General features: G+C 38.4%; 1 protein-coding gene across 1 annotated transcript in view; it reads left to right on the top strand.

The window, feature by feature from the left end:
- Positions 1-4931: 4931 nt before the first annotated feature.
- LOC119522458 (ankyrin repeat domain-containing protein 26-like) overlaps positions 4932-25562 on the top strand; it is a gene marked incomplete at its 3' end in the record, with an annotated part of 111934 nt that continues 91303 nt past the window's right edge. The window contains exons 1-8 of the mRNA XM_037820916.1: positions 4932-5031; positions 5274-5424; positions 6820-6934; positions 7083-7256; positions 8103-8209; positions 17692-17762; positions 18495-18517; positions 18560-18612. Of these exons, the coding sequence (XP_037676844.1) occupies positions 4932-5031; positions 5274-5424; positions 6820-6934; positions 7083-7256; positions 8103-8209; positions 17692-17762; positions 18495-18517; positions 18560-18612 (794 nt within the window). The remainder of the gene's footprint in view (positions 5032-5273; positions 5425-6819; positions 6935-7082; positions 7257-8102; positions 8210-17691; positions 17763-18494; positions 18518-18559; positions 18613-25562) is intronic.

Genomic DNA, 25562 nt, shown 5'->3' with positions numbered 1-25562 from the left:
TGATCTATTCTGGAGAAAGTTCCGTGAGCACTAGAAAAGTATGTGTATCCTGGTGATTTGGGATGTAATGTCCTGTAGATGTCTGTTAAATCTAATTCATTTATCAGATTGTTTAGGTTTTCGATTTCCTTATTGGTCTTCTGTCTGGTTGATCTATCTATAGGAGAGAGTGATGTGTTGAAGTCTCCCACAATTATTGTGGAAACATCAATTGCTTCCTTTAGTTTTGCCAATGTTTCTCTCATGTATTTTGTGGCACCTTGATTGGGTGCATAGACATTTACGATTGTTATTTCTTCTTGCTGAATTGCCCCTTTTATTAGTATGTAGTGGCCTTCTTTGTCTCTCAAAACATCCCTGCATTTGAAGTCTATTTTATCTGAGATTAATATTGCTACACCTGCTTTCTTTTGGCTGTAGCTTGCATGAAATATTTTTTTTCCATCCTTTCACTTTCAGTTTCTTTGTGTCCCTGTGTCTAAGATGAGTCTCTTGTATGCAACATATTGATGGTTCATTTTTTTTGATCCATTCTGCGAATCTATATCTTTTAATTGGGGAGTTTAATCCATTTACATTCAACGTTAAAACCGTGAAGGCATTTCTTGAATCGGCCATCTTATCCTTTGGATTATGTTTGCCATATTTTTCCCTCTCTCTATTAATATCCTTTATTGTACCCATACCGAATCTCTTTAGTACTGAACCTTTCTCCAGGTCTCTCTGTCCTGTCTTTGTTTCTCTGTCTGTAGGGCTCCCTTTAGTATCTCCAGTAGGGCAGGTCTCTTGTTAGCAAATTCTCTCAGCATTTCTTTGTCTGTGAAAAATTTAAGCTCTCCCTCAAATTTGAAGGAGAGCTTTGCTGGATAAAGTATTCTTGGCTGGAAATTCCTCTCACTCAGAATTTTAAATATATCGTGCCACTGCCTTCTTGCCTCCATGGTGGCTGCTGAGTAGTCACTACTTAGTCTTATGCTGTTTCCTTTGTATGTGGTGAATTGCTTTTCTCTTGCTGCTTTCAGAACTTGCTCCTTCTCTTCTATGTTTGACAGTGTGATCAGTATATGTCTCGGAGTGGGTTTTTTTGGATTTATTCTATTTGGAGTTCGCTGAGCATTTATGATTTGTGTATTTATGTTGTTTAGAAGATTTGGGAAGTTTTCCCCAACAATTTCTTTGAATACTCTTCCTAGACCTTTACCCTTTTCTTCCCCTTCTGGGACACCAATGAGTCTTATATTCGGACGTTTCATATTATCTATCATATCCCTGAGGTCCATTTCGAGTTTTTCAATTTTTTTCCCCATTCTTTCTTTTATGCTTTCATTTTCCATTCTGTCATCTTCCAGGTCACTGATTCGTTGTTCAACTTCCTCTAGTCTTGTACTATGAGTGTCCAGAATCTTTTTAATTTGGTCAACAGTTTCTTTAATTTCCATAAGATCATCCATTTTTTTATTTAGTCTTGCAATGTCTTCTTTATGCTCTTCTAGGGTCTTCTTGATTTCCTTCATATCCCGTACTAGGGTCTCATTGTTCATCTTTAGTTCTTTGAGTAGCTGCTCTAGTTGGTGTGTCTCTTCTGGTCTTTTGATTTGGGTGCTTGGGCTTGGGTTATCCATATCGTCTGGTTTTTTCATATGCTTTATAATTTTCTGTTGTTTTTGGCCTCGTGGCATTTGCTGAACTTGATAGGGTTCTTTTAGGGTTTGTAGACCAGTTGAAGTCCTTATCTCTAATTTATCAGATCTACAGCTTCGTGGAGTACACTTTCTCTAACTAACCAGCAGGTGGCGTCCACGAGCCACCTGTTCTCCACAAGCCAGATCTCCCCTGCTTAGCCTTTTTGGTGAGTGGGGGAGTGAGTCTTGTGGGGCCCAATTGGTGTACCAAGCTTGCGTGTGTAGTTGGTGTTGCCTGCCCTGTATGTGGGGCGTGTTTCTGGGCAGTCGGGGAGGGGGGGTGGCCCTAACAATCAAATCTCCCTGATGATCCTAGAGTTTTAAAGCTGCTGCAATAGTCTAATCCTTCAGTTCAGTCCTGCCACAGTTTGTCTCTGCCACTGACCCACAAGTCTTTGGTATTGGCGTATGGCTCCTGAGACTTGCAAGTGGGCCCCTCTTCCAGGCTGTGCACCCCGGGTCCTCTGTTGAGGGATGACTGTGCTATGTCACAGGTGAGTGCCGTCCCCCCAGGGCAGTTCTGGGCTGCTGGGCTGTGTAGGGAGGCTCCCAGTCTGCTCAAATGATGGCTGAATGGGGCTTTGTTAATTCACACTGCTCCACCTTCCCAGCTCTGGGACCTTCAGCTGAGGTTGCAGGGAAGGCTAATGTCCACGCCCAGTTTTGTGGTGTGTGCCTGTTATTTGAAGCACTTCCGTCACACTGGGTTGTCTGGGGCAGCTCTGGGCTATGGGGCTGGCGATGGGCAGGAGTGTTTCCTGTCCACCAGGATGGTGGCTGTGAGCGGACACCCCCCTTTTCTTGGGAAGTTGTGTTGTTTAGTGAATTTTCTCAGCCACTGGAATATTGCCTTTTGTCTCAGAGCTCTCTTAGTTCTGCTCTTGAGTTGACGTGCCCAAATTTCAATTCTTTGAAGCTTTCTGTATTGAGCTTCTTAGAGTAATTGTTTTAGAAAAAGCAAAAAGGATTTAAAAAAAAAAAAAAAACGGCCCTCCTCGGAGATCTAATGGGTTATTGAAATGCTAATAGACAAAGCAACCAGGGCCATTAAGGAAAGGTGCACAGGGCAGAGAGATCAGCTTTGCTTCGGGATTTGCACATGCGCCTCAAGGCCTGATCTCCGCCCTTCCCCTTTCTGTGTTCACCAGAACTCGAAAAATCCTCTGCTTTTATTTTGGAGCTTTTCGTGTTGTTTTTTTTCTATGTCTGTCTCCTCTCTGCTGGGCTGGCCGCTCTCAGAGTCTCTGGTGTCTGGTCTCAGTCTATCTATGGTTGGAGTTTGAATCAGTAGAATGAGTTTCCGATAAGAGCAGCCACCGCAATTCTCCCTTCTCCTTCCCGGAGCTGACAGCCCCTCCTCCCCCGGGACTGAGCCTGGCAGGGAGGGGCGCGGGTCCCCTGGCCGCAAAAACTTACAGATTTCGCTGATCTCAGCAGTTCCACGTTTTCATGAGTGTTGTATGAAGTATGCCCAAAGACAGATTGCTCTGTGGTGTCCAGTCTACGCAGTTCCTGGCTTTTTACCTACTTTCCTGGAGGAGTAACTAAAACATACAGCTCACCAGTCTGCCATCTTGCCGAAAACTCATTCTTAAGCAAAGGAAAGTAATCTCCTGGGGGAACAGGCATTAAAATCATCCCTGCACTAGGAACAAGGAGGCACCACCTTGGCTAACACTGGGTTCAAGTCATGTGGTTCTTCCTCCCTTTACTTATTGGTGAAAGGAGTGGGTTGGAGTCTAGGCTCATGAAGGTTACTATGGGGTCCACAATTTTGAAAGTTAAAGAAAAAAACAATTTTGAAAGATTCCAGTATTGTTTCCCCCTAAAGTTAAAAACACTTGGACATTTAGCACAGGACAGAAAAATGTATTGTTTCTTTTTTTGAAGTGGGGAAAATAATCCAGAAAAAAATGTATATAATTTACATTTTAGCAAATCTTTCATTAGAATTTCATTAAACTCATTTTTTTGTGTCTATTGTCAATTTAGTCACTTAATATTAACTTTGGTCCTAAACTTATATTAGTCACACACACACTATAATATAATAAAAGCCAACACTGAAATAATTAGAACTTAAATGCTCATCACAATTATTTAGTAAAATACACACTAGGTTTTACTTGATGCTCTTTATCTTTTCATTAACATATGAAATTTTATATTTAGGAACAGAACTCATAATTAAGCATTAATCTGACTTTAAAGAGCAAATTCCACCCATTATAAATCTGTCCCTCATTCTTTTTGCATCAAAGTTAATAAAGCCATACATTTTAATTATATACATGTAGATGTATATGTATTCATTGTTTTCATGTTTATCATATATATAAAAGGACAAAACATTTTATCAAGAAATAAAAGTAATAAACATTGATAAAATTTAGAATTCACTCCTAAAACATCATGAAACATTGAAAACTATGCTTCTGTCTTCTGCATCTGTATATATAATTTTTGGTATGTATTTCCAATATCATAATTTGTTTTTAAAAGAAAATAATGGTTAAATGAAATCTTCTGTGCACCTTTCACACAATCATTCCAAACTTTAAAACATTAAACTCTGACACATATATTTCAAAACCTCTGGGAAAATAAATATTAACACTTACCAATTTGCCAAATGAATTATGTAAATAAATACAAAAGAAACCGCATATAAAAAGTGAATGTTCCAAGTCTTTATCCAATTCATCTGTAAAAGAAGTTTAAAAAGAAAAAAAAAAAACACTTGAAAATTGTACCAAGTTTGATTTGTTTCAAACACATGATCCTCAAATAAGTCAAGGACAGTCTCTGAAAGCACTCAATTAAAATGAAATGTCAATGGAGGGATCACAGTCATGAATATTTACGGGGCAAATCACAAAGCATCCAGAGATGCTTAAAATGCACTCACCAAATTTACATTAAATTGCTAAGATATTATATTGTTTGGGAAAAGTTTAACAAGCTTCCCAGTTTTGGACAGAACAAGCTGACAGAAATAAATAAGTGAAAATGTTGCAAATATCAGCCACATGATAATGTTGGTTAACAGATATAAATGAAGCCGTAAGTCCTTAAAGTAGAGAATGCTTTCTGTTTCTACAAGTGTCAGCAAAAGGACCATAGGTTAGGTCATAAGGAATATTAACCAAAACTTAAAAAAGAAGTAATCTGAGTATATGTTCTCTGTCACACACAAATACAAGCACCCAATTTGTTAATAATAAGATAACAACAATCCTATCCTCATGCATGTCAGCAGCAACAAACCCTGACCACTGGGAAATTACAAAGCCGGGGGGGCCTCAGGGCGCACAAGCTGGAGCTAAGGGCAGCCTCATGGCAAACATCGGCACGCGCGCATGCGCGCTTCCGTTTAGCTAACCGTTTGGCTACAGTTATTCTGGGCCAAGAGGCGTTGATGTTCCCTGTGTGTCTGTGTGACGGAGATTGGGCGGGTTCCCCTCTAGCGCTGGTTCTGGGCTCGGGGGACGGCGAAGAGCCGAGGGACAGCTGAGGTGTCTCCGGAGCCGGTGTCTCAGCGATGAAGAGGATTTTCGGCTTCGGGAGGAGGAAGAGCAATCCGTCGCTGAGCTCCGGCAGGGCCGGCGGGTTGGGGGTACCTCCTCCGGGACCAGGACCTTGGCAAGATCCACAGGGCCGCCAGTCGCGGCAAAGTGGCCAAAGTGCAGCAGATCCTGTTGCTCGGAAAAAATGGCGTGAATGACAAGGACAAAAAGAGCAGGTGATTATAAAGTTTTCTTTAAAAATATTGTACTCTCCAACTGTATTTATCCATTATTTGAGCCATTCTTGCATCTGTTTTTTTCATCAAACATAGCCTCAAAACCTGTTATACAGCAGACACATTTTTCTATCAGGATCTTTTTGTCCTTAAAAACTTCAAGTTTACCTGCCTAGTCTGAGCAAGTTGAGAAATTTAAAATTGAAGTATTAAGACTTAATGTGAATTGAAGTTTTTCCTCTCTCCCTTCATGCAAAAGCATTTCTGAAAGTAGGAAATTGTAAAAAGAAAACTTCATAAATTAAAGCAATACTTTTGCAATAGGAATAATCATTTATATTTTCTACTTTTATTTTTTATATTCATAAGGACACAGCTAAAATTTTATAAGTACAGAGAAATACTTTAATTGCCTTCTAAAAATTTATAACAACATTAAATATTAATATTAATCTTTGGAAATACATGACTTACATACATTGTATACTTCTAAATATTGAATAAAATGAGCTATACCTATTCATTTAAATTCTGAGTTTCCTTTGGCTGAGTTAGTTTCTTGAAAACCAAAGTAACAATTACTTTATCCTTTTAATTCCTTTTGTTGTTTTATTTCAGCCCTCTTTCCCCATAGCACTTTTAAGAACTAAACTTTATTCAAATGCCAACCAAATGACTTGAACTTCAGTAAACCTGTTGTATGTACCATATTTCTCTTAATGTAAGGCACTGTGAATTGTGAGATGTCCCACTGAAGATGTCCCATTGTTTTATGTATCAATAAGAAATTTTTTAAAATGCAGCTAACTATGGTTGTAAGACATCATCAATGTTAAGTTGCATTCCAATGTCAGAGCTATTAAAATGTGAGAAAATGAGCATCTTTGAATCACGGAAATACGCTTTTTCTCTAATTCTTAATACATAACTGCAAAATAAGTATAACTGTATCATTTTACTTAGTTGAAATGTTATCATTGTTCAGTAGGAATAATAATTTTAGCTAACATTTATTGAGCTGTTTTTTCTGCCAGGACCTGTTATAAAGACTTTGTATGGATTCTGATTTAAGCATCACACTGGTGTCCTGTGAGATAGCTACTATTTTTCTCCCCATTTTACTGATAAGGAAGTGGAAGCACAGAAAGGCTGATAGCTAATAAGTCACAGAGTTGAAATAGGATTCCAACCCAAGTTGGGCTGAATCCAAAAGCCGTGCTCTTTCATTAATGTAGTAAGTAATATGTGCTAACAAATATTAAACTTCAGAAGAAAATAAGTCTTTGTTTTGAAGGCATAGGAGTAACATGCTCTTTAATGTTTACAAATACACTAATAATTGTACATCTTGAGATAGTGACTATAAGTTCCTAAAAAGTCCTCTCCCTTTTATAGGACCGCTCTGCATCTGGCCTGTGCCAATGGCTATGCAGAAGTGGTAACTCTCCTGGTAGAGAGAAAGTGCCAGTTGAACCTCTATGACGGTGAACAAAGGACAGCTCTGATGAAGGTATGTAGTGGCCAACTGTTTCAGCATGAGATGGATTTGACTTAAATACTGAGGATAAAAACAGATTCGTATAACTAATCGGTGAAATATTTGAACTGTTTATTAATTCCTAGAATCTGAAGTCTGTTTCTCCTTCTAATACTGACAGGCTATACAATGCAAGGAAGAGGAATGTGCAACCATTCTGCTACAGCATGGTGCTGACCCAGATATTGTGGATGCCTGTGGCAACACGGCTCTCCACTATGCTGCCTGTGCTGAGCATATACCACTAGCAGCCAAACTGCTTTCATACAATGCAAATATTGAGGCAAGAAACAAGGTAGAGATCTACTAGCTTCATTTACAAAATATTTGAAATAAATTTATTTTAATCTTGACATAAGTAGGGTCTGTTTTACATATTTCATTTGGAAACAGGCTTTATTAAAATAAACTAGACAAAAGCATTTTACAATAAATAGAATTCTTGCTGCTTTTGACAGTTCCTGTTTTATAAAAAAATGTTTATGTAAAAGTGATTTATCTTTCAGTGACCAAGGCTTAATTTAAAAGAGAAAAAAAAGGAAAAGAAAAAGGAGAGAACAATCAGAAATATTCAAATCAATTTGGAAATTTAGTAATTGAGGGAAAATATCAAGAGAAGATTTTTTTTTCAGTTTTTATGTTTAGGCAAGGTGCTCTTCAATTCTGTGGATGATAATTCTCAGTTTGGAAAAGGGTGAGTTGTAAACTTGCCTAGAGATCAGTTTTAGGCAGTCTGTGAGGAAATCAGATTGAGTGAATTGGGCAATGAGACAGAAAAACAAATAATTAACTGACATCCTATTCTGGCAGAAATAGCCACTTAGATGAGAGTCTAGCCTCTGCTCTCAAATCTTGAATATCTTGATGGGAAGCTGGGAGGAAAGGATTTTATGCACAATGAAATTAAGGTACAGTTTGAGTTTACTAGGCTCTGTTCCACTGCTACCCAGGAAAATTAAATCCAGTTTTTGTTATGTACTCTATTACTTACTCTTTCCTTTTTTGGCCAAATCTCCAAATTATAAAGGGAATTGGCCATACAAATATGAGATGAAACTGAAGTGATCTTTTTTAAGGTTTTAAATTCACTTGAGAAAATAGGTAATTTTGTAAATTATAAATTGTTTTTACTAATTTTCAGGATGACTTGACACCACTTTTACTTGCTGTAGATGAAAGCAAACAGCAAATGGTGGAATTTTTAGTAAAGAAAGGAGCAAATATACATGCAGTTGATAAGTCAAAAAGGTACAGTAGTTCTTTCTTTTTTTAAATCTCAGTGGTGTTCTACAGTGGTAAGAACCACTCATGTCAGAGAGATTGAATTAATAAGAAAAGGATTAACTTATGATTATTTTTATATGGTGAAAAATATCAACACAAATCATCAGATAGTAGAAAAGTAGTTTTTCTGATGGGGCACCATGAAATCCAGGATGTAGCAAGATTTCATATTCCTTTATGATACTGGTTGATGTTTGTGATTTATAATCTGATTTTTTTGTCATATGATCTCGTAATGATTTTGTAAATTACAGACTAATTTTTATTTTACTTCAGATGCAATACTGAATTTCTTTTTTTAATGTTTTTTATTGTGAAGTATAACATATACAGAAAGATGCTAACTTTCAAAGTACGATTTAGCAAGTAGTTATAGAGCAAATTTCAAAGAATGTTATGGATTACTATTCCACCCTTTCAGTTATTTCCTTATTGTGAAATATAATGTAAATACAGAAATGTGATAACTTTCAAAGTATAGTTTAACAAGTTGCTATAGAGCAAAGTTCAAAGCATCTTATATGTTACAGTTCCACCATGTCAGTTATTTCCTTCTAGCTATTCTAGTACCCTAGAAAGTAAAAAAAAAATTATGTAAAGATTCAATATTCTTAATCCTTTGTTAAATCCTGTCTTGTCAGTTGATTACCGTCTCAGTCTTCAGGGATATCTGTGCAGTGACCAGCATAACTTGTTCATAATTAAAAAGGGGTGTCAACATTATGGGGAAGGGGCATGCATCTGGTTGATGTTCTTGGAGAGGCTGTTGCCTCTGGGATTTTAGGATTTATCTGGCATAGGAACAGTCTGGGGGATTCAAGTTTCTGAAAAGTAAACTTAGTGAAACTTTTATAGAGTCTCAGATAGGGATCTAGGTATTCTTGAGTATTTTGGGACTACTGTTGATTAGGGCTTGGCATACTGTAGGCATTTGGAATATCTACCTGGAACTTGCATAAGAGTAACCTCCAAGATAGCCTCTTGACTCTATTTGAAATCTCTTAGCCACTGAAACCTTATTTTGTTAATTTTATCCCCCTTTTGGTCAAAAAAGCATTCTCAGTCCCTCAATGGCAGGGCCTGACTCATTCCTAGGAGTCATGTCCCATGTCACCAGGGAGATTCACTCCCCTGGGAGTCATGTCCTACAGAGGGGGTAGGTTAATGAATTTATTTGCAGAATTGGGCTTAGAGAGAAAAAGGCCATATCTGAAAAGCAAAGAGGTTCTCTGGAGGTGACTCCTAGGCATAATTATAGGTAGGCTTAGCTTCTTTACAGCCATTAGTTTCACTAGAGTAAGCCTCTAGATCAGGAGCTTGACTTATTAAGTAGGGGGTTCCTAATTTCATGTTACATATATTCTGTCCAAGATAAACAATCAATGTCTCACATTATCTTTACTTAGTTGTACAGTCATTGTCACTGTCAAATTTTTAAACAATTATCATAACCCCAAATACCCCAAAGCTCTTATCAGCCCCTGGTTATTTAACCCTGGTATTACTATGGTACTGGTAAGGTATTCCTATTAAATATAGTCTATACTATTCATATATAGTCTATAATGTGCAATATGTAGTTTTTCCCATATACCATTCTGTTGTTAACTCTTTGTACCCGTGTCATACCTTAGAAGTAGATCATGCAAGCACTTGCGGGATGCATACCTTTAAACAAACCCTTTCAATCATGTTTGCCTTCAATGTGGCACTGAATACTTACAGTCTCAATAATGAACAGTCATCACCCCTGTCCATTCCCATACATTTAGGTTCACTGTTATTAACATGTCTGTACATACTAGGTTATCATTCCCCCTTCACTAGCTTCTGTCTAGGTCCAGGTCCCCTATATTCTACATTATAAGACACTGATTTTACATTGTTCAGGGAGTTCATAGTAGTGGTAACATACAATATCTTTCCTTTTGTGTCTGACTTATTTCACTCAGCATTATGTCTTCAGGGTTCATCATGTTGTCATATGTTTCAGGACCTCATTCCTTCTTACTGCTGCACAGTATTCCATCATATGTATATTACCACATTTTGTTTATCCACTCGTCTGATGAAGGACACTTGGGTTGCTTCCACCTTGGGAAATTGTGAACAGTGCCACTATGAACATTGGTGTACAAATGTCTGTTCATGTGACTGCTTTCAGATCTTCTGGGTATATACTGAGAAGTGAAATTGCTGAATCTTAGGGTAACTCGATATCTAGTTTTCTGAGGAACCACCAAACTGTCTTCCACAGTGGCTGTACCATTATACATTCCCACCAGCAATGAATAAGAGTTCCAATTTCTCCACATCCTTTCCAGCATCTGTAGTTTCCTGTTTGTTTAATAGTAGCCATTCTTGTTGGTATGAAATGGTATCTCATTGTAGTTTTGATTTGCATTTCCCTAGCAGCTAGTGAAGATGAATGTTTTTTCATGTGTTTTATAGCTATTTGTGTTTCTTCTTCAGAGAAATGTCTTTTCATATCTTTTGCCCATTTTATAATTGGGCTGTTTGTACTATTGTTGAGTTGTAGGATTTCCTTATATATGCTGGATATCAGTCTCTTATCAGATATATGCTTTCCAAATATTTTCTCCCATTGCATTGGCTGCCTCTTTACTTTTTTCACAAATTCCTTTGAGGTACAGAAGCTTTTTGGTTTTGAGGAGTTTCCATTTATCTATTTTTTGTTGCTTATGCTTTGGGTGTAAGATCTAAGAAGTAACCTCCCAATACTACGTCTTGAAGATGTTTCCCTACATTATCTCTTAAGAGTTTTATGGTGCTGTCTCTTACATTAAGATCTTTGATCCATTTTGAGTTAATTTTTGAATTAGGGTATAAGGTATGGGTCCTCTTTCATTCTTTTAGATATGGCTATCCAGTTCTCCCAGCTGATTTGTTGAAGAGACTGTTGTGTCCCAGTTCAGTGGATTTGGGGGCCGTATCAAAAATCAGTCAACCATAGATCTGGGGGTCTATTTCTGAACTCTTGATTTGATTCCATTGATTTATATGTCTATCTTTGTGCCAGTACCATGCTGTTTTGACTACTGTGGCTTTATAGTAGGCTTTAAAGTGTGGAAGTGTAAGTCCTCCTACTTGGTTCTTTTTTTTTTTTAGAATGTTTTTGGCAATTTGAGGCCCCATTCCCTTCCAAATAAATTTAATAACTAGCTTTTCCAAGTCTGAAAAGTTTTTGGAATTTTGATTGGAATTGCGTTGATCTGTAGATCGGTTTGGGTAGAATTGACATCTTGATGTTTATTTAGCCTTCCTATCCATGAACATGGAAAATTTCCACCTATTTAGGTTCTTTTTTATTTCTTTTAGTAAAGTTATGTAATTTCCTATGTAGCAGTCTTTTACATTCTTGGTTAACTTTATTTCTATGCACTTGATTCTTTAAATTGCTATTGTGAATTGAATTTTTTCTTGAGTGTCCCTTCATTAGGTTATTTCTAGTATATAGGAACATTACTGACTTTTGCACAGTAATCTTGTATCCTGCCAATTTGCTGAATTTGTTTATTAGCTCAAGTACCTTTGTCGTCGATTCCTCAGGATTTTCCAAATATACGATTAATATCATCTGGCAATAATGACAGTTTTACTCCTTCATTTCCAATTTGGATGCCTTTTATTTCTTTGTCTTGCCAGATTGCTCTGGCTAGAACTTCTAGCACAACACTGAATAACAGTTATGACAGTGGCCATCCTTGTCTCATTCCTGATCTTAGGGGGAAGGCTTTCAGTCTCTCATTGTTGAACACTATGCTGACTGTGGGTTTTTCATATATGCCCTTTATCATATTGAGTAAGTTTCCTTCAATTTCCTATCTTTTGAAGTGATTTTATCAAAAAAGGATGCTGAATATTGTCAAATGCTTTTTCAGCATCTATTGAGATGATCACTTGATTTTTCCCTTTCAATTTTTAATATGTTGTATTACATTATATAATATTGCAGAAGAAAGAATAAGTGAACTAGAAGTCAAAGCAATTGAATGTGAATGCATCAGAGAACAAATGGTGAAAAAAATCAAGAATTTGAAATGCATCTCAGGGAAATGATAGACAACATGAAGTGCACAAATATAAGAATTATTGTGTCCCAGAAAGAGAAGAGAAGAAAAAAGGGCTAGGAAGAGTATTTGAAGACATGGTTGGGGAAAACTTCCCAACCCTTCTAAAAAACATAAATATGCAAAAGCAAGATGCCCAATGAACTCCTAATAGAGTAAATCCAAATGAACCCACTCTAAGACATATACTAATCAGATTGTCAAATGCTGAAGAGAAGGGGAAAGTCCTGAATGCAGCAAGAGAAAAGTGATTCACCACATACAAGGGAAAGCTCATAAGACTAAGTACTGACTACTCAGCTGGCACCACAGAGGTGAGAAAGCAGTGGTATGACATATTTAAGATACTGAAAGAGAACAATTCCCAGACAGGAATTCTTTATCTAGCTAAGCTCTCCTTCAGAATTGAGGGAGAGTTTAACATTTTCACAGACAAGCAAATGCTGAGAGAATTTGTTAACAAGAGACCTGCTGTGCCAGTTTGAATATATTGTGTCCCCCAAAAGCCATTATCTTTGATGGAATCTTGTATGGGCAGATGTTATCAGTGTTGATTAGATTGTAATTCTTTGAGTGTTTCTTTGGAATGTGCCCCACCCAGCTGTGGGTGATGACTCTGATTGGATAATTTCCATGGAGATGTTGTTCCACCCATTTGGGGTGGGTCTAAGTTGAGTCACTGGAGCCATATAAATGAGCTGATGGAGAGAGGGAACTTAGTGCAGCTGTGAGTGATGTTTTGAAGAGGAGCTACAGCCAAGAGGGACACTTTGAAGAAAGCACAGGAGCTGCAGATGAGAGACAGTTTGAAGATGGCCGTTGAAAGCAGACTCTTGCTCCGGAGAAGCTAAGAGAGGACAAATACCCCAAGTGCAACAAAGAGTGACAGTTTTGAGGAACTGCAGCCTAGAGAGGAATGTCCTGGGAGAAAGCCATTTTGAAACCAGAACTTTGCAGCAGACACCAGCCACATGCCTTCCCAGCTAACAGAGGTTTTCTGGGCACCACTGGCCATCCTCCTGTGAAGGTACTCGATTGCTGATGTGTTACCTTGGACACTTCATGCCCTTAAGCCTGTAACTGTGTAACCAAATAAATCCCCTTTATAAAAGCCAGTCCATTTCTGGTGTTTTGCATTCTGGCAGCATTAGCAAACTAGAATACCTGCCCTGCAAGAAATATTAAAGGGATTTCTACTGGCTGAGAAAAAGAAAGGAGAGAGAGGTCTGGAGAAGGGCACAGAACTGAAAAGTATTAGTAAGGGTAACTAAAATGGAAGAGAAAGAGAGAGGGAAAATATATCTGAGAACTAAAATCCAAAGGATAAGATGGTTGATTCAAGAACTGCCTGCACAGTAATAACACTGATTGTGAATGAATTAAGCTCCCCAATTAAAAGATACTGATTGGAAGAATGGATTAAAAAGTATGATCCATTGATATGCTGTTTACAAGAGACCCATCTTAGATGCAGTGACACAAAGAGATTGAAAGTGAAAGGATGGAAAAAATATTCCATGCAAGTAGGAGCCAAAAGAAAGCAGGGGTGGCAATACTAATATCAGATAGAGTAGACTTTAAATGCAAAGATGTCATAAATGACAAAGGAGGGCACTATATATTAATAAAAGGGACAATTCACCAAGAAGAAATAGCAATCATAGATGTTTGTGCACCCAGTCAGGGTGCTCCCAAAGTATATGAGACAAACATTGGCAAAACTGAAGGGAGCAGTAGATGTTTCTGCAATAATTGTGGGAGACTGCAATACACCACTCTCTTCTATAGATAGACTAACCAGACAGAGAGCCAATAAGGAAATTGAGAATCTAAACAATGTGATAAAAGAATTAGACTTAACAGACATTTGTAGAGCATTACATCCCAAAGTAGCAGGATATACATTCTTTTCTAGTACTCATGGAATGTTCTCAAGGATAGATCATATGCTGGTGTACAACAAGCCTCAATAAATTTAAAAAGATTGAAATTATTCAAAGCACATTCTCTGACCATAATGGAATGGAGCTAGAACTCAATAACCATGCAGGGGTGGTTCAACATGAGAAAACACTGAATTTCTTAATTCCCACATAGTATTAATCTCTGCTTCTTATATACTTTTCCTTAAAAGATGCTTTATTAAACATAAATATTGAAAGTCATTTTTTCTTTTGGATGACTGCTTTAACTTGCTTACTTTGAATAATACTGACATTAGATTATTGCTACTTGACTATGACTCTTTCCAGTTATGGGCTAATCATTTTTTATCTTTTTTCATTCTAGTATCTTAAGGATGTTTTTATTTTTAAATGGTATGGGCAGAGGGCAGGAAAATAGCTTTCATTAAATAATCATTTCCTTTAATGAAGATAAGACATAGGTGGATGATAAAGAGAAAAGAGATGGGCTTTAGATGCACTGAAGACTGAGTTTAATTCCTGGTTTTCCTACTTAGTAGGGTTGTAACCTTGGGAACATTACTTACCTCACCAAATATGTTTTCTGATATGAAAGGGAGGATACTAATACATGCTTCAATGGTGCTTGTAAGGTAGAATATATATGTATTTATATATATGGCATTTAATTCAATGCCTACCACATGCTCATCAGCATCATTAATATAACTAACTGTTATTATTACCATTATTATTAATATTATTTTAAGCCTGCAAAGCTTTCACTTATCCCTAGTTGAATTTGAATTACAATGTGTTAACTATGTCAGAATAGGGAAGAAATGAAGAATCCTTCCTTTAAATCTTCGCCTACTTCAGATAAGTGACCTCAGTATAGTTTCTTGTCCATCAAGGGACTTTAAATTATCTACTAATACCACAGTAGGACAAGCTTCCTTTTGCTTTTTCCCTTCCTTGTAGCCTTGGAGGTAATTTATGAAGATAATCACATGAGCAACCAAGATGTTTATGTCTGTTAGTGTCTGTACCTAGTCACTGCTCTACAGACAGGGAAAATATTAGCTTGGTAAAGTATATATCAAATTAGCTGTTTAAGTAGTTTAATTAAAGTTCTTGAGGGTGAAGTTATCTTTTTGTTATTTTAGAACAGCCCTCATGCTTGCTGTAATTTTTGACTCACCAAATATAGTCAGTCTTCTTCTTCAGAAAGGTATTGATGTCTTTTCTCGAGATTCCTGTGGATGGACTGCAGAAGAATATGCTCTTTCTAATGGTTTTAATATGTAAGTGTTTATATTATATACTAGTTATTACTAATCAGTGAGGTTTAAGATAATCATAACTGTTACCAAGAAAACTGGTGAGGCAGATTTTGTAGTTTGGTTCAGGATGTCTTAGAATGGCTGTGAGTTAGTTCATGTCAGCAGCCAGAAACTATATAAGAAGCAAAGTGCATTCTGAGGCTAGACAAGTTAGAAGGAGCAGTGACTGCCACATTCTTGATGGGAAGAGGTAAGGCTCAGGATTTTTAAGACCTTTATTCTTAGTGCTCCTAAATTTTATCAATTTTATTCCAAGTATCACCTTTATGCATGGGGTACAAATAGGGTCACATCTTGGATTTTTCTAATTAATTATTTGAGTCTTGAAATGTCCAGGTTTGCAGAAAATCCTCTATTTCCCCTTGGTGCTATCACCTATCCCCACCCCCTTGAATTTTGCAAGAATCCAGTGGGATTTACTAAGTCAAAAAACACAATCTTCTTTCACAAGTCAAGTGGAGGAAAGAAGGACATTCTAGTGTTTCCGTTGCTTCTGTTGCTGCAGTGTTGCTGTTGAAGTCTGGTCGTACAGTCCAGTCATGATTGACCTTTCCTACAAGGATGTCTTTGCTGATCCAGACCCCTCACAGTCTTCAGTGGTGACCCACACTTAGTCTTCAGAGTTACAACTTTTTTTCGGTTCATGTGTGCTTATATGCTCAGCCGTTGTTTCCAGAACACCAGTATCCTGCCCTGGCTGCTGGGCCTTCTAGCTTTAACTGCACACTTAGTAAGCAAACTGATATTCCCCTTTCTCTCCCCCCAGTACATTGTATGGAGCCTAGATCATCATGGTGAATTACCCTTTGAGGCCCGAGTTTGCCTTTTCTGCCAGCAGATATTAGTTGGAACCATTCTGATTGTCAGAGAGGTTCATATAATCCTGCAGGAAGAGATCAGAGTTTCTTTCATCTTTGCTACTAAATCTGTACCCCAAGGCCCCTTTAGTCCTGTGGAGCACCTTTTCTTAGGCTGTCGAAAGTCCCATATCATCTTTCCCCAGAGTAGTAGTGGGTACCAACTTGTTTAGATTCCATAATTAAGGTCAGCCCCTCAAGTGATCTATTTCCATAATAATGAAAATCTCCCAAGGACTTGCATCTTCATGTCAACTTTTCAAAGCTTGCATAAGTTTCAAATTCTGCCTCACAAGGCGGCCATTCAGCAGAGTTCTCTGGATCTATGATAGGTTAGTTGGACTTAGGAGAGCTAAGTCTCCTCCATGACACATCAGTATCCATGTATTAAAGAAGGGTTACATCTTCCAAGACAATAGAAGATAAACATGGAAATTAAGCATCGTTCTAATAAAGATCAGAGTTTGGGTTGGTAAAGAATGAGTAGTAGTCCAAGCCAGGTCTTGACCTCTATTAGTTTTCTGCCCTTGGTGTGATTAACTACAATAACAGGTGCCAATTATGTTATCTAATTTATTGAGGTAGTATATTTATAATATAAGCATATTTAGTTACAAGTTATATAGTAGCTAAGATGCTCTGAAATTACAAACCACAAAGAATATCCAAAATTAGGTCTTAATAGCATTTTTTGAAGACTGAAATATTTGTATGTTTAAACTTATGAGAAAACTGCATTGGGTTTTAGTTGAGATACCAAAATAGTTTCAGCAATAAAGTTCAAGACAAATTATTCCATTGCTTGACTATTTCTATGAGCAGTGTTTTGTATATTAGCCCATTAAATCCTCATAACTCTTGGTGAAGTGGGACAGAAAGATCCCTGGTTTGTAGAGGAAGACATTGAGCCTCAGAGCAGGAACTTGTCTAAGGACAAATAGTTTGTGTTACAGAGCTAGGACTGCTGCTGAGTGTAGGAAAGTTTCCACTGTGTCCCACTAACTCCAGCTAATTTACTGCCCTGAATTCAGGACCACTTCACCTTATTTTTATTTTTTTCTTCTTCTTCAGTTAAATGCTTAATAAAAAGTTTGCAGAGCTTGTATTTTGTAGTATATGGGATAATTAAAGTTCTGAATTCTTAGCTCTGTCATCATCTGAATCTTTTGAGAATCATTTAATGTATATGACAAATGTTCTTTATTATGGGCATTAAAGTAGTAATATTATCCAATTTTTTTTTATACATAGCTGTCACCAACTGATTTCTGAGTATAAAGAAAAAAAGCTACTCATGAGTTCCTCGCAAAATAATAATCCAGGTAAGACTTCTGACAGTGGAATTACGCTTCATGGTTCTACCATAGGTAAAGAAAATCAGAGCAAGAAAGTTTTGATATAATAAAAGAGCAAGTTAAAAAATCAATGTGTAAATTTGTGTGTTTTTTCTTGCTTAATAGTCTAGAATTCAGAATTTTTTAAGAAGTTAATTGTAAGCAGTTTATATTCTGAAACAGTATATTGTCTGAAAAGAAATTTACTTATTTAATCATGACCCCTGAAATCCCATATATGTTTCTGTAAATAACAAAAAAGAATTTTAAGTTAGAATGTTGTATATTTCCTGTATAATCACATCACAACAAATTGGACACATTGTAAAAATGGGTATTTTATTTTATTTTTGCAACAAATGGATTATATTTAGTAAATGAATATTAGTTATTGCATAGTGATTTGTGTCACTAAAAAAAAACTGTCTTTAAAATAGGAGCTCAGCACCACCTTACGGGTACCATAAACAAATGACCAACCAGTAAGAACTGAAAAACTTAGTATGCTCTAACACCAGTACATGTTTTTTTAAAGACACCTACTGATAGTACAGAAGTCAGAAAAGCAAGTCCTTTTTGAGACACCGCTTATTTTACAATTTGTCATACCAACAAGACCTCACTATATTGGCTTCATTTTTCATATAAATTAAAACACAGTGCTGGGAGGCGGGGCAAGATGGCGGAGTGGTGAGGAGCAGAATTTCATCTCTCCCCTAGAGCAGCTGGCAATTACCCAAGAACTGTATGAAACAGTGTTTTCGGGGTCTCCAGTAACCAGTCACACATTGGACGCAAGTTTGCAATTGGAGGAAAAGCTGAGATTGCAGCGAACATTGTAAGTTCCCCGGACCAGGGGTCTGGCGCCCCTCCCCACCCAGACCTCACAGACTGTCTTGTTGCCGGCTCCCTGAAAGGGGGGGAAAAAAAAAACCAAAAAACAGCAATCTGCTGAGGGCAAGAAGGGAGGCTCAAACCAGCCTCAACTGCAGAATTAATTAACAAATTAATTAACTAACTTTGGGAGCTGGGATGCTAAAGAAGGGCTGGGCTCCGAGAAGTGGGGGCACGTAAAAGCGGGCACCCATTCCCAGATTCCAAAAAAGCCATTTTTTTCCCCCTACATTTTGTCCCTTCTGGCTTCTCACTGATCCCTTATCTTTTTGCATTTCAATAGCCCCCGGCAGGGGTGGAACTGAAGTGGTTGGAGAGTAATTATCAGACAGTAGCCCAAAGCATATCTTTAAATGCTCTATTCTGACACTGACAAAACTTCCAGGCTGGGGAAAGACTTTTAAAAGAGACTCTTTTTTTTTTCTTTTTTCCTTTTTTCTTTTTCTTGATTTCTTTTCTATTTTTTTTTTTTTTTTTAAATCTAAAAGTAATATATGTGGTTATTTTCTATCGGAAAGCCCAGGTTGAGGGACTAGGCTGGGCTTGGGGGAGACAGAGTACCCACAGTGTCTTTGAATTCCGTATTCACTACTGAAGGCCTCCAGCCCCGTCTTTAATTGGCAACTCAGGCTGACCAAGGAATCTACCTGGAGAGGCCCCAAAGAGGAGAGGGGAGAAGGGAATAGTGCCCCTGAGAGACAACTGGAGTTCTGAGGATTGGGAGAGTGGAGGGAGGTCCAGCTCAACTGGCAGTCCTCCTTCTGGGAATTCAGACCCCAGGGGCTGGAATTCAGATTCCGGCTTCAGTCAGCCACGCCCCTGACAGGATCAGAGTCACCAGGAGAACTAAAGTCTCCACACCTCCTTACACTGGTGGGGGAGCTGCGGGCTGGCCAGCACCACCTGCTGGACAGGAGAGGAAAAGCACCAATTCTAAAGGCCTCATAGGAGGGTCTCATTCTCAGGAAAACTCCGTACCCTCCCAATGAGACCTGGGCCTCACTAGACTGGGAAAATATGACTAGGGTCGACCATATCTGAGGAGACCCACTCACAAAAAGGTTACATAGAGGCAGAGCAAGAAACAGGAAAAACAAGAGGGGAAAAATTCTGATCAACTAAATAGAACCTAAGTTAGAGGTCTAGAATAAGTTGAACTGAATAGCAGAGGCCAGAGAACAAAGCCAACCAACAAGAAAACCACTAGGTAAAAGACAGAAAACAAGCTCCAAAATAAACTAATCAAGAGAATCCGATGCCTAGACAACTTAAGATAACAAGCCATACCAGGAAACACGAAAACATGGACCAGCCAAAGGAATAAACTAATAGCTCAGCTGAGACACAGGAGTGGAGGCAACTAATGCTAAATAAATTTGATGAAATGAAGGAAGATATAGCAAAAGAGCTGAAGGATATAAAGAAGACACTGGCTGACCATAAAGAAGAATTCATAAACTTAAAAAAACAAATGGCAGAACTCATGGGAATGAAGGCCACAATGGAGGAGATGAAAAACACAATGGAGGGACACAACAGTAGATTTGAACAGGCAGAATAAAGGATCAGTGAACTGGAAGACAGGTCATTCGAATTCATACACACAAAAGAACAGATGGTGAAAAAAATGGAAAAATATGAGCAGGGTCTTAGGGAGCTGAGTGACAACATGAAACGCAGAAATATACGTGTTATGGGTATCCCAGAAGGAGAAGAGAGGGGAAAAGGGGCAGAAAGAGTAATAGAAGACATATTCACTGAAAATTTCCCAACTCTTATAAAAGACAGAAAATTAGAGATTCAAGAAGTACAACGTACCCCAAATAGAATAGATCCCAATAGACCTACTCCAAGACACTTACTGGTCAGATTGTCCAATGTCAAAGACAAAGAGAGGATTCTGAAAGCAGCAAGAGAAAAGCAATCCATCACATACAAGGGAAGGTCAATAAGACTATGTACAGATTTCTCTGCAGAAACCATGGAGGCAAGAAGACAGTGGCATGATATATTTAAGATACTGAAAGAGAAAAACTGCCAACCAAGAATTCTATATCCAGCAAAACTTTCCTTCAAAAATGAGGGAGAGATTAAAACATTTTCAGACAAACAGACACTGAGAGAGTTTGTGAATAAGAGACCGGCGCTACAAGAAATACTAAAGGGAGTGCTACAGGCTGATAGGAAAAGACAGGAGAGAGAGAGTTGGAGAAGAGTGCAGAAATGAAGATTATCAGGAAAGGTAAAAGGAGAGGAAAAAATAAGATATGACATATAAATTCCAAAAAACAAAATGGTAGTAGAAAGTACTGCCCTTACAGTAATAACACTAAATGTAAATGGATTAAACTCCCGAATAAAAAGACACAGACTGGCAGAATGGATTAAAAAACAGGACCCATGTATATGCTGTCTACAAGAAACTCACTTTAGACGCAAGGACAAACATAGACTGAAAGTGAAAGGTTGGAAAAAGATATTTCATGCAAACAACAACCAGAAAAAAGCGGGAGTAGCTATATTAATATCAGACAAGTTAGACTTCAAAAGCGAACCAATTAAAAGAGACAAAGAAGGACACTATATATTAATAAAAGGGTCAATTCATCAAGAAAACATAACAGTCATAAATATTTATGCACCAAGCCAGAATGCCCCAAAATTCATGAGGCAAACACTGCGATCACTGAAAGGAGAAATAGATACCTCTACAATAATAGTTGGAGACTTCAATACACCACTCTCATCAATGGATAGAACATCTAGACAGAGGATCACTAAAGAAACAGAGATGTTGAATTGTATGATAAATGAACTAGACTTGTCAGACATTTATAGAACACTACATCCAACAACAGCAGGATACACTTTTTTCTCAAGTGCTCATGGAACATTCTCTAGGATAGACCACATGTTGGGTCACAAAGCAAGTCTCAACAAATTTAACAATCTTGATATTATACAAAACACTTTCTCAGACCACAATGGAATGAAGTTGGAAATAAATAAAAGGCAGAAGGTCATAAAATTCACAAACATATGGAGGCTAAACAACACCCTCTTAGAAAACCAGTGGGTAAAGGAAGAAATTACAAGAGAAATTAGTAAATACCTCGAGGCAAATGACAATGAAAACACAACTTATCAAAACTTATGGGATGCAGCAAAGGCGGTGATGAGAGGGAAATTTATTGCCCTGAATGCCTATATTAAAAGAGAAGAGAGAGCAAAAATTGAAGAGTTAACTGCTCACCTGGAGGAATTAGAGTAAGAACAGCAAACTAACCCCAAAGCAAGCAGAAGGGAAGAAATAACAAAGATTAGAGCAGAAATAAATGCAATTGAGAACAGGAAAACAATAGAGAGAATCAACAAAACCAGAAGTTGGTTCTTTGAGAAAATCAATAAAATCGATGGACCACTGGCTAGGCTAACAAAAAAAAAGAGAGAGCAGATGCAAATAAATGCAATCAGAAATGGGAAAGGAAGTATCACTACCGACCCTGCAGAAATTAAGGAGATAATGAGAAGATACTATGAGCAACTATATGCTAATAAACTAGACAACTTAGATGAAATGGCCAGCTTCCTAGAAAAGCATAAACAACCAACATTAACTCAAGAAGAAATAGATGACCTCAACAAACCAATCACAAGTAAAGAGATTGAGTCAGTCATCAGAAAGCTCCCAAAAAGGAAAAGCCCAGGACCAGATGGTTTCACATGTGAATTCTACCAAGCATTCAAGAACGAATTAGTACCAATCCTGCTCAATCTCTTCAAAAAAATTGAAGAAGAGGGAAAGCTACCTAACTCTTTCTATGAAGCCATCATCACCCTAATACCAAAACCAGGCAAAGATACTACAAAAAAAAGAAAATTATAGACCAATATCTTTAATGAATATAGATGCAAAAATCCTCAACAAAATACTCGCAAATCGAATCCAGCAGCACATTAAAAGAATCATACACCACGACCAGGTGGGATTTATTCCAGGTATGCAAGGCTGGTTCAACACAAGAAAATCAATTAATGTAATACACCACATCAATAAATCAAAGCAGAAGAACCACATGATCATCTCGATTGATGCAGAAAAGGCATTTGACAAAATTCAACATCCTTTCCTGATGAAAGCACTTCAAAGGATAGGAATAGAAGGGAACTTTTTCAATATGATCAAGGCAATATATGAAAAACCCACAGCTAACATCACACTCAATGGGGAGAGACTGAAAGCTTTTCCTCTAAGATCAGGAACAAGACAGGGATGCCCACTATCACCATTGCTATTCAACATTGTGCTGGAAGTTCTAGCTAGAGCAATTAGGCAGGAAAAAGAAATAAAAGGCATCCAAATTGGAGAGGAAGAAGTAAAACTTTCACTATTTGCAGATGACATGATTCTATATGTAGGAAATCCAGAAAAATCTACAGCAAAGCTACTAGAACTAGTCAATGAATACAGCAAAGTAGCAGGCTACAAGATCAACCGGCAAAAATCTGTAGTGTTCCTATACACAAGTAATGTGCAACAAGAGGAGGAAATCAAGAAAAAAATCCCATTTACAATAGCAACCAAAAGAATCAACTATTTAGGAATAAACTTAACCAAGGACACAAAAGACCTTTACATAGAAAACTATAAGAAACTGCTAAGGGGAGGCGGGGCAAGATGGCAGACTGGTGAGCTGTATGTTTTAGTTACTCCTCCAGGAAAGTAGGTAAAAAGCCAGGAACTGCGTGGACTGGACACCACAGAGCAATCTGTCTTTGGGCATACTTCATACAACACTCATGAAAACGTGGATCTGCTGAGATCACCGAAATCTGTAAGTTTTTGCGGCCAGGGGACCCGCGCCCCTCCCTGCCAGGCTCAGTCCCGGGGGAGGAGGGGCTGTCAGCTCCAGGAAGGAGAACGGAGAATTGCAGTGGCTGCTCTCATCGGAAACTCATTCTACTGATTCAAACTCCAACCATAGATAGACTGAGGCCAGACACCAGAGACTCTGAGAGCAGCCAGCCCAGCAGAGAGGAGACGGGCATAGAAGGAAAACAACACGAGAAGCTCCAAAGTAAAAGCAGAGGATTTTTGGAGTTCTGGTGAACACAGAAAGGGGAAGGGCGGAGATCAGGCCTTGAGGCGCATATGCAAATCCCGAAGCAAGGCTGATCTCTCTGCCCAGGGCACCTTTCCTTAATGGCCCTGGTTGCTTTGTCTATTAGCATTTCAATAACCCATTAGATCTCTGAGGAGGGCCGTTTTTTTTTTTTTTTTTTTTTTTTTTTTTTTTTTTTTTTAAATCCTTTTTGCTTTTTCTAAAACAATTACTCTAAGAAGCTCAATACAGAAAGCTTCAAAGAATTGAAATTTGGGCACGTCAAGTCAAGAGCAGAAATAAGAGAGCTCTGAGACAAAAGGCAATAATCCAGTGGCTGAGAAAATTCACTAAACAACACAACTTCCCAAGAAAAGGGGGGTGTCCGCTCACAGCCACCATCCTGGTGGACAGGAAACACTCCTGCCCATCGCCAGCCCCATAGCCCAGAGCTGCCCCAGACAACCCAGTGTGACGGAAGTGCTTCAAATAACAGGCACACACCACAAAACTGGGCGTGGACATTAGCCTTCCCTGCAACCTCAGCTGAATGTCCCAGAGCTGGGAAGGGGGAGCAGTGTGAATTAACAGAGCCCCATTCAGCCATCATTTGAGCAGACTGGGAGACTCCCAACACAGCCCAGCAGCCCAGAACTGCCCTGGGGGGACGGCACTCACCTGTGACATAGCACAGTCATCCCTCAACAGAGGACCCGGGGTGCACAGCCTGGAAGAGGGGCCCACTTGCAAGTCTCAGGAGCCATACGCCAATACCAAAGACTTGTGGGTCAGTGGCAGAGACAAACTGTGGCAGGACTGAACTGAAGGATTAGACTATTGCAGTAGCTTTAAAACTCTAGGATCATCAGGGAGATTTGATTGTTAGGGCCACCCCCCCTCCCCGACTGCCCAGAAACACGCCCCACATACAGGGCAGGCAACACCAACTACACACGCAAGCTTGGGACACCAATTGGGCCCCACAAGACTCACTCCCCCACTCACCAAAAAGGCTAAGCAGGGGAGATCTGGCTTGTGGAGAACAGGTGGCTCGTGGACGCCACCTGCTGGTTAGTTAGAGAAAGTGTACTCCACGAAGCTGTAGATCTGATAAATTAGAGATAAGGACTTCAACTGGTCTACAAACCCTAAAAGAACCCTATCAAGGACAGCAAATGCCACGAGGCCAAAAACAACAGAAAATTATAAAGCATATGAAAAAACCAGACGATATGGATAACCCAAGCCCAAGCACCCAAATCAAAAGACCAGAAGAGACACACCTAGAGCAGCTACTCAAAGAACTAAAGATGAACAATGAGACCCTAGTACGGGATATGAAGGAAATCAAGAAGACCCTAGAAGAGCATAAAGAAGACATTGCAAGACTAAATAAAAAAATGGATGATCTTATGGAAATTAAAGAAACTGTTGACCAAATTAAAAAGATTCTGGACACTCATAGTACAAGACTAGAGGAAGTTGAACAACGAATCAGTGACCTGGAAGATGACAGAATGGAAAATGAAAGCATAAAAGAAAGAATGGGGAAAAAAATTGAAAAACTCGAAATGGACCTCAGGGATATGATAGATAATATGAAGCGTCCGAATATAAGACTCATTGGTGTCCCAGAAGGGGAAGAAAAGGGTAAAGGTCTAGGAAGAGTATTCAAAGAAATTGTTGGGGAAAACTTCCCAAATCTTCTAAACAACATAAATACACAAATCATAAATGCTCAGCGAACTCCAAATAGAATAAATCCAAAAAAACCCACTCCGAGACATATACT

Source organism: Choloepus didactylus, chromosome X (genome assembly GCF_015220235.1).
Source record: "Choloepus didactylus isolate mChoDid1 chromosome X, mChoDid1.pri, whole genome shotgun sequence".
Taxonomy (NCBI): Eukaryota; Metazoa; Chordata; class Mammalia; order Pilosa; family Megalonychidae; genus Choloepus; species Choloepus didactylus.
Note: the sequence above shows the minus strand (reverse complement) of the source record. Positions and strands in the feature narration are given on the sequence as shown.